This window comes from Palaemon carinicauda, chromosome 8 (assembly GCF_036898095.1).
Source record: "Palaemon carinicauda isolate YSFRI2023 chromosome 8, ASM3689809v2, whole genome shotgun sequence".
Classification (NCBI taxonomy): domain Eukaryota; kingdom Metazoa; phylum Arthropoda; class Malacostraca; order Decapoda; family Palaemonidae; genus Palaemon; species Palaemon carinicauda.
In genome coordinates, this window is record NC_090732.1 from 162,903,295 (window position 1) to 162,913,460 (window position 10,166).

General features: G+C 36.0%; 1 protein-coding gene across 1 annotated transcript; it reads right to left on the reverse strand.

Annotated features, from left to right (window-relative positions):
- Positions 1–1,488: 1,488 nt before the first annotated feature.
- Positions 1,489–9,590, reverse strand: LOC137646084 (mitochondrial import receptor subunit TOM20 homolog). The gene is made up of 4 exons (XM_068379262.1): positions 9,344–9,590; positions 5,083–5,186; positions 4,258–4,425; positions 1,489–3,364 (listed from the first exon to the last, which is right to left on the reverse strand). The coding sequence occupies exons 1-4, from the start codon at positions 9,474–9,476 to the stop codon at positions 3,311–3,313; spliced, it is 459 nt and encodes a 152-aa protein (XP_068235363.1). The 5' UTR covers positions 9,477–9,590; the 3' UTR covers positions 1,489–3,310.
- Between the last annotated feature and the right edge of the window lie 576 nt (positions 9,591–10,166).

Here is a 10,166-nt window from a genome sequence, read left to right on the forward strand (position 1 = left end):
CTTTTTCTGGAGGGGCTTATAAAAGTTGTCCTAGGATTCACAACAATGGGAGCTAGTCACTCAGTGGGATGTTTTCTAAGTCTGTGGTTGGATCTTCTAGACTGGGGATTATGAATGGAAGCTTTCTTCTTTTTAACAAAGGGCTGAAATCCTTTCATCCATTCTCCGGAAGTGATGTGGCCATTACTTTCATATTGGCTTTAGACTAAAATTTATCAACGAGGGTTTGGGGGAAGAGCCATTTGCACATTGGATCACAGTATAATTTCCTTTGCCTCCACTTACCCTTTAGAAAAAAATTACAATGGGTACTTTACAGTTATCCTGCAAACACGTTGCCTTCATTCCTGATGATGCAGTGAGGTATGTGAAAACGTATGCAATTACTGATGAATGGTTGACAGTGTACAATATGTAACCGTAAATGCACAGCAAAAGTTTAATTAGCTCGTCTTGAATGCTGTGAAAAAAAAAAAATATGCTATTTCTAGACATTCAAGTTCAGTAGGTGGTCTTCCATCACCATTAATGAAAAGGACCTCAGGCTATTGTCTAAAGAGAGCTATCAGACTACTAGAGTAGAACTGAAACTCGGGGGCATGGTCTCCAGTTTGTACATACTGAATCTATAGACCAAAGGAAATGAGCAACAAGAACACATTCTTTTCCCAGATAACTTTGAGAGGCAATGGTAATGAGATGAGTATCATACGTTGGAAAGGAAATCTGCATTCTCCACCATCAGCACATTGACAATATACTTCCAGATACGCAGTCTATTTTGCAATCAAGAACTTGACATTGCCAGTTTGCCTTCACTACTCTTTATCGGAGATGTTAGAAATGGCTACGCTTGTATTTGTTGGGACTGGTAATAACAATGGATCATATTATACATAAGAGAAAATAAAATTAGTGATTCATCCACTTTCACTTCATTTTTGGCACTTACACAAGACAACCTTCTTGAGTTATTGGCTCTATCATATTGACAAGTGTGATTTCTCCCCTAGTATGGAAGACTGCACTATCCAAATCAAAGCAAATATAGTTTCCATCTTGGACATTTCTGAGTCCATCACTAAATATTACAAGCATATCCAAACACTGGGACATTCAGCACCTTGGCTTCCTTCATGAGTTAATTGTTCTTGTAAAATTAATAATTGTGAAAAAAAAATTATGAAACAAAAACTTTTCATTCAAATCCATTGATCAGGAATGCTCTCCTCAATACCCCTCATACGTAGTCTACACAAAAAGAGAGGTTATTGGCAGTTTCAACAGAGAATTCAACATATTGCATGCATAGCACAATTACTTTTTTCTATCTGATAGACATGTGATGTGAACCTGAGAACTCTAAAAGGAGTTTTTATGAATCAAAAGTTTTAGAATACATTTACACCAAATATGATGCCTATCATTGGATACTAACCTAAGCAACTTTTTATGAATACCTGACGGAATGGGAAAAAAAAATAGATATGTACTGAAACGTTTTAATTTTCCTTAAATTAGCGGGCAGCTATGTACACATTTCCACTTTTAATGCTTGTGGCAGCATTACAAATATTCAATGATTTAGTTTCTGAACCCACACTAATTGGAAATTCTAGTCTTGCATCTGCCTAAGATTGAAAGATATTCCTGACAAATTTGGAAAATGCCCTGTTCATCACAATACTGCAGTCTCAAGACGACAGTGAAGAAAACTTGGTACTATACTAGCACAGAATGGCCTCCAATTCCTTGTCTTTTATACATTTCAAGGTTAATTGATACCATGTCTTCTTAGACGCAAAAGGTCTCCATTCAATGTATTTTGACAGGGAATTATTGGTGGTGATAGCTCGGCATGGAGTTCCATTCATTTTACATGTAACATTTATCAGGCGAAAGAAAACCGTCTTGCATAATTGAATCAAACTTACGTAAATAAAAATACATTGGTGTACCAAGAGGCAATTCAAGCATTAGGTAAAGCCCGATAAAGCATGTAACACGAAATGAAAACTTACATCCAAGGAAAACAAGTACACAATTAGCACGTATGTGCAACATGTAAATGAACATTAAACACAAGGATGCACTTCTCCCTTTTGAAAGCCTGCTTGACATTGCACTAAGAAATATAATATATAATAGTAAAACGTTCTTTAGGACAAGGGAAAAATCATTACGAAAAGAAGTGTGATTCTGACTGTAAATAGGGAGTTGTAAGTTATAAAAGCAACGCAATATTACGACTTCACATAACTGGCATTCTATGTTTATAACTGCAACCTTTCCACCTATATATAAAAAAAGGCAAAGTTATAATTTACAATAATCTTTAAATACCAATATTTTTAATTGATTCTGTAATTTTAAAGGTGATCATTCTCAACAATGCTCATCTATGATGACTTCTTTAACTTTATTATATACAGTATTTACATTACTGCATATATTTCTCACACTCCACCAATATATGCACACGCATTTACTGACATAACATATTTGTGCTCCATAAAAGACTTGAAAGAAGGAACTTCTCTGAAGCCTGCGACACAACTTTACATTTTTTTTTTTTTTTTTGGAAAGAAGTGCTTACATGATTAGGAGACAAAATTCATGTAGAATGAAAATGGCTTGCTCCAAAAAAGATGAAATGGCTGTAATTTAAGCGTGAGATCTAATTAAGAAGCTTCCAGCTTTAATCACCTTCTTTGTGAAATTATCTAATATTTTTAAGGATCTGGAAACCTTACTACAGCAAACTCTTTTTAAATCTACATTCCCTTGTAGATCTTGAAATTACGAAGATGGCAGTGGGACTTCATTAAAAATGTTTTCCCATTAAAGGAAATTAAGCAACAATTTTTGCAAAATTATGACTCAGATCCTTGCAAAATAATCCAAAAATTCAGTTGCACTTTTAGTGTAAAATATCCATAACTTCATCTTTACCAACAAAACTAAAATATTCCTGATGGGCACAATTTCTAATCTTGTATTGTGCACAACGCTTTACTTGTACAGTACAGTATATAATAGTACATCAAGAATTCATATTGATATTCGTGCCGAAGATCAACACCCATATTTAATGCAGGTACAACAATGTTCAAGTCGTTAGTAAAATTTTGGTCTTTAACTGGAAATTTTCACATCATTTGACAAGAATAATTAAGGCAACTATACAGTACAGTAATCCATTTCTGAGTTTTCTCAAGAGCACAAATAAAACAATGCCATTTCTTGCACTAGTACTTAGTACACATCTAGGGGTGACGATAACCGAGAATGCCACTGGGTATCTTGAACTTTATTCAACATCCTCATCTACAACCTTGTTTCCACCAGCAGCCTGAAGTATACTCTGCAATTAGATTAAAAGATCAGTAAATTCTTTTCAAAGGATTTCCTAATAACAATGAGATTGGATTATATTCTATAGCATAGCTGTTCTGAGTGGCAAATGTCACAACAGAATATTCTACCAATGAACTGGCGGACTAGAAAAGTCAAGTCTACCACTTAACAAAACACACTCTTTTCACAAGTCAAGTTTCTCACTAAATTTAAAATTAACAACCCTTCCTAAATCTGAGTGGGACAAGCTCCTTTTTACAAGTCAGCTCTACCACTTGACAAAAATCCCTCTTTTTACAAGTCTACTCTATCACTTAATTTAAATTCAACAACACTTCCTAGACCTGAGTGGGCAAGCTCTCATTTTATAAGTCAGCTCTACCACTAAACAAAAAGCCCTCTTTTTATAGGTCAACTCTATCACTTAACATTTTAAATTCAACAACACTTCCTAGACCTGAGAGGGAAAATTACTCGTTTTACAAGTAAAGTCTCCCGCTTAACTCATCATCTCCTCCTACACCTATTAATGCAAAGGGCCTTGCTTAGATTTTGACAGTCATCTTGAGCTTTTAAATCAATACTTCTCCATTCATCATCTCATACATCATGCTTAACTCAACCATTTAAATTCAACACCGCTTCCTAGACCTAAGTACTTACTGTACTTACTTTACTTTGATGGCTGCTTTTCCGGTCCCATACAGCAGGGGAACCCAACTTTCTAGGACCTCCCCTGTCGTTTTACCTTGTTCGTTCAGAGTATTCAACGTTTTAGCAAGTAAAGTCTACCACTCAACTAGACAATTTAAATTCAACAACAGTTCAAAGACCTGAATGGGACATGAAATCCAGCCATTTGGATCACTTGACTTTAAAACTCAAAATTTTTCAACTCACCTCCCCAACAGCCGGTAACTTGTGTAACAGGAGCTGGAAGACCTGAGGTGGAAGTGTCTGCTGCAACACCTGTAAGAGTTGTTGGGGCTGCCCACAAACAGCTACAGCACGACTCAAGTGCTCCACTCCAGCTTCAATTTCACCTTGGGCTAAGAGCTCTTCACCAGCCTGCAATACCATATTCAACACAATTTAAAAAAAAAAATTACACAATCATTCAGTTTAAGCCTACAAAAACTTAACACAAAATATTTCTAAAATAGCAAATATTAAAACTAATTTTTCCAAACCCAGCAATACAACCAAAATCTCGATGCTGATTATTGGCAGGGTATCACTTATTCTCATGACGTGTCATTCATTTTTCCTTTCAGCCCTAAGACTATAGAGGAGGGATTAAGCATGGAATAAAATATAGACGACTTAAAATTTGTAAAAGCAGGAAAAGTTTCTTATTTCTTCATCCTTTATGCAGGAGACAATCTTTGGTGGGTGGTAGACTACATTCCTATAACCTAATCAGCCATACACATGAGCAGTTTAAGTTACATTATTAGGGCTAGACCAGAACTAGTTTCAGAGAAAACTCGCTACTGTATTGGAAAACAAAAGGGAGAAGTTCTGTTCCTCTAAATGAGAACTTTGAAGGCAGTTATCCATATGTGCCAAAGCAAACTCATATTTGCATATTTTAGTAATACACAATATTTTACACACAGTACTATACAAAACTAGGAGAGTACAGGTACTCCTTAATAATGCCACACCTTAGATAATACTGAATGACATTCTAAGCACCAAATGCTGTTAGCAGTGTTGACTTACCTGAACCTGAGCAAGGAAGAACTTCTGCACAGCCTCCTGGTCCTTCAAGTTAGGCCAAGTAACAGAACCTCCTGAACTGCCACCTGCTTTGTTGGCTTTACGACCTAAAATAAAAATAAAATATTTAAATGACAGAGAAAAAAAAAAATTAAACATTCAAATAACTCAGTAGTTCAGTCCAAAGCTAAGGTGTATTACTTGTAATAGATTTTATTTGATAATTTTATTTCAGTACTTGCAAGGAGTTAATATGATATATCTCTTTGAAATGCCAACATTACTAAAATTATTTGGAAAATTTAAGGTTCGCCCAATCCAGTACAATACAAATTCTTTACCCCCAAATGTCACTCAATGGGCAACCATCTACGTTCCCATAACTTAACATTGGTATAACTAGAGGGGCACTCAGTAGAGCACAGACCTCCGCCATGGCAGGTTATTTCTCTACCCTGACCTCAAAATGTATTAATTGGCGAGGATTTTCATAGACTCGAATATGAACCAAGTTTGAAGTCTCAATGACAACTCTCAATGACAACGATGTCCAAACTTATGGTTGACTATGTAAATTGGACATTTTGGTTGACTGTGACCTTGACCTTCCAAAATTTTCTCATTTCCAGCTTTTTACACATGTTAATCCCTGTTTCATTAATCTACGATTAAAATTGTGATCAGGAAGCTGTTTCCAATCAAACAAACAAACAAACAGGAGGCAAAACATAACCTCCTTCCAACTTCGCTGGCAGAGGTAATGAGTTGTAATCTGTTCCTACTTAATGGTACATCTGAAGCAACTTATCCTCATCCAAGTAAAGGTAATTTTAAGGCTAAACCAAGTAAGGTGTGCCCTCCTTATCAGAGGATAGTACGTTAATAGACCCCACACGTGTATGCAAATATCAAGAGGATAATAGGCAACCCTTAACTCGACAGATACCTGTAGTTCACACAGAATTTCAATAAAAAAATTTTTTACTTTTTGATACTTACCTGATAATACCACATCCATCCCTGAACCCCTCTCTTGCTAAATTAACCCTTTTACCCCCAAAGGACGTACTGGTACGTTTCACAAAAGCCATCCCTTTACCCCCATTTTTTGAGAAAATTTATGCATTTTCCAAGAGAATGAGACCAACCTGACCTCTCTATGACAAAAATTAAGGCTGTTAGAGCAATTTAAAAAAAATATACTGCAAAATGTGCAGGGAAAAAAATAACCCCCTGGGGGTTAAGGGTTGGAAATTTCCAAATAGCCTGGGGGTAAAAGGGTTAACATGTTGCTTTCGACCTGACTATAGTTTCTAACCTTCACTTGGCAAATAAATGGTTCTACATTGGTTACTTGATTACCTTTAAGGATTAACTTTCACAATCACCTTCGACAAGTGTTCCTTTAGTTTATAAAAGTTAAGCGATTTGCGGATTATTTATATAATTTAGGATGATTCAGCAAAGTGAACTGGACTGCTATTATTAGCACTCGTGTTTATTATTCATTTCTGACCATTATACAGTGTTATTGCTCCAAATCACTTGTTTTACGTGTTTCCCCACTCAAAAACCATTTCCAACTGGGATCCACCATACAGTAATTTTTTTCATAAGGGGGAAGTAAAACTTGCAAATGGGTGGTTTGCCCCAATATTCATGGTCAGAAATGGATAAAACACAAAATAGCAAGCAAGAAAAATATATGGTTCATGTATTTGGCTAGAAATTAAAGTATCATGTACTGCACTAACCCAAGATTCCGTCCAGGACCATTGCTCGCTGAACTTTGTTTATCATTGAACAAAGTTTGGAAAAGTCTGTATGCTTGCATCCAAATGATAATAGTTTTAAGTGAGAACCCAGTGATGGCGACTAGTGACAGCTGCATGAGCGATTGGTGTACGAGTAACGAGAAAATGGATAGTTATACAGTATGCACAAAAAGGAAATTGATTTTCTGTGTGATAGAAAGAAAGTAAGAAGGAAAATGAAAATTTGGTGCAAAGAGTGGTTGCAAAGACAAGAAAATTTGGGAAATCATGCTACTATACTACTTTAGTTGAATAGAGAATCAGAACTAGATTTCATGAGAGAATGAATCCAAATACATTTTACAACTTATTTCATAATTCTACCCAACAATCACCAAACAGGATACTTATTAAGAGATATAGTATTTCCACTGAAGCCCAATTATAGGCAACATTACTGTTTCTGTTAACAGGATGCAACTATATTGCACTTCAATACAAAACGAAGATCTCCAACCAGAGTTTGCGTAAAATAATGCCCAAAACTTGCAGAGATTTATGAAGTTATAAGAAGAGATTTCTAAGACTTGCTGATTTGCCACATTTCTCGTCTATGTTGACTGCGAAGAAGTGATAGTTTTTGCTTCATCTCTCCTCAATAACATTATTAAAATGAAGCTCTCGAATTATATGAAACTTGTGCATCACGATTTCTATAAACATCTGTCCTCACATCCAATTGGCTGAAGGGATGTTGTTTATACAACTACTCTATCTAGTTTAAAGTTGCCTCAAGGTACCAATAAAACTTGAGACATGTTTAAACTTTAAAGTAGAGAATACATTTACTCCAAAATTATGCAGTCCTGCAGCTCTCCTCTTCTTGTACAGTAATTAGGTTCTTTAAATGGGGGGAAAGCAAAGAATGGCAAGATGTGTTGAGCAAGGGGGGAGATGTTGATAAAAAAACTAGCTTGGTTTCCTCACTAAACGACACGGACCTGACATTGTCAACATAGTCAACCTAACAGAAGTTTGTGGTGCCAGCGTACAAAAACAGAAGTTCATGATGCCAGCGAACATTTGATATGCCGTACATTAAAAATATTTACCGAATTAAAAATGGAGTAATTACTCAAAAGTGTCACTATTTGTGAATTGTATATTTCATGGACATTTTTGAGTAATTACTCAATTTTTAATCTAGAATATAGTGTATTTTGAATATATATAAAATGTACGCTGCCATCACGAACTTCTGTTAGGTAGAGTATGTTGATGATGATAGTTCCAGGTCGTTTAGTGAGGAAACCAAGCTAGTTTTCTATAACCCCTCCCACCTTTGCTTAACATATCTTGAAATTTTTTTCTTTCCGCCCATTTAAAGAACCTCCTAATTACTGGGCAAGAGGTGGAAAGCTGCAGAAGTGCATAATTTTGGAATAAATACAGAGCGTGCTCTTGTAAACAAATACTAGATATATTTGTGATGGAAATGAAGGTAATTATCGAAAATAACAGGAATGATTTTATATTAAAATTTTTATTAGAAACTATTGTCCCGACTGGAATTACAAAAATACATTATTGAGCATGGAGACCTTGTATAACAACAGGCCGGGCCTCCAGCATGCATAGAATAAGGGATATTTCCTTCCAATTTTGTTTTTGTAAGTTGTAGCCTTCGAACTACATAACCAGTGTCCATCGTTCTGCAAAACCTCTTTGCAAGAACACCACCTTTTCTTAACGGTAGGGGGCACCTTACACCCCCTGCAACGCCCCTTAAGACTCTTGTATTCTTAAGGAGCCTTTGTATATCAGCGGCCAGTTCCTCACACGGTTAAAAATGGGCATCAACTAACCTAAGCTTTCCCCCCCCAACCTACTAGCCGTGTCCTTACCTACTTACTTAACGAGGGGGCCAACGCCCCCCTGCGACCCCAATAACACTACCGTAATCTAAGTTAGGAAAATATATTTACAAGCACTAAGAAAGGAGCGTTTGTAGATCGGCGGACATACTACAGGTTAAGCAATACAGAACTGCGGAGCTTAAGAAAGTTTATGCCTGTTTCATGTTAATATAATTAACCCGAATTATCATTGGGGTGAATGTAGTTCGTTGGGACAGGGTAAGATAAGAGTACGGCAGTCTAAGGATACGGCTCCTAGGTTAGGTAGGTAGGAAACATTCGGGTAGGTGATGTTCTTGTGACTGTAAAATGTGGTTTTTCACTCTGTCCCAACAATCTACAAAGGCTCCTTATCTTTTTTCTGTACCTATGTCCACCAACCTACAAACGCTCCCATACCATACTCGCATAGGCATTTCGAGGTACCTTGGGCCGCTTTACAGTCGAAGCCACATTGCTACGAGTCTGAGCTAGATGTTCAACTATACTAAAGATAAGCCTGTTAATCCACAATACTGATAAACTACTCCAATTTTGGACAGGGTAAAATCATAGCCGCAAGAAATAAAATACCGTATAAGGGTAAAAACTTACGGCGTTCGCGGAGCTTCTTCTTAAAATTAGGATCGCTGCGTCTTCTCTGATCAAAGTAGATACAATATCCTATAAATAACGCTCCTGCTACGCCTGCACATATCCCCAGTGTTCCCTTGGAAATCATGGTCATAGCATAAAAGTTGAGCTCAGACGATTCGCCACTTAAATCGACTTATTTTTAAAGTGGAAACGATGCCCGCACCCGTTCTCCTACGGGTCGGTAAACAAGAGATATATGCCACCGTTGAGAATGAGCTGTATGTCTCTTATCGGAAAATCTGTTTCACAGTGATTAGGTATAATAATAATAATAATAATAATAATAATAATAATAATGTTTATTGGACAAAAAAAATATTTACATTCAAAGATTTACAAAAAGAAAAAAAAGACTCAGTCCAAACCCATGTGGAGCAGAGCTCTTCGGGCAATAATACAACAAAATAATATCATCAATTAAGTAAAAATAAAAAATAAAGTAAATATGGATATAGATATACAAAATGTACGCATACATATACATAATCATATGTATACAAATAGATACATATAAATGAGAATCTTAGCCTAAAAACAAATGGAAATGCATATTTATATGATAAGGAAAGATGGTATATGAAAGCTAATGTGAAGTAACAAATCTGCGTTAATTAATTTTCCTATATTTGATCTTGGTATGTAACGTACAGTGTACAGCAATCAATCAATGAAAAAAAATTGCCACCTAAATATCAATCGAATTTGTTTTCTTGTTTGAACTTTCTTTGGATTTCATATCTGACGCAAAATTTAACTTTAGTCTCATGTTATATCGGCCTAT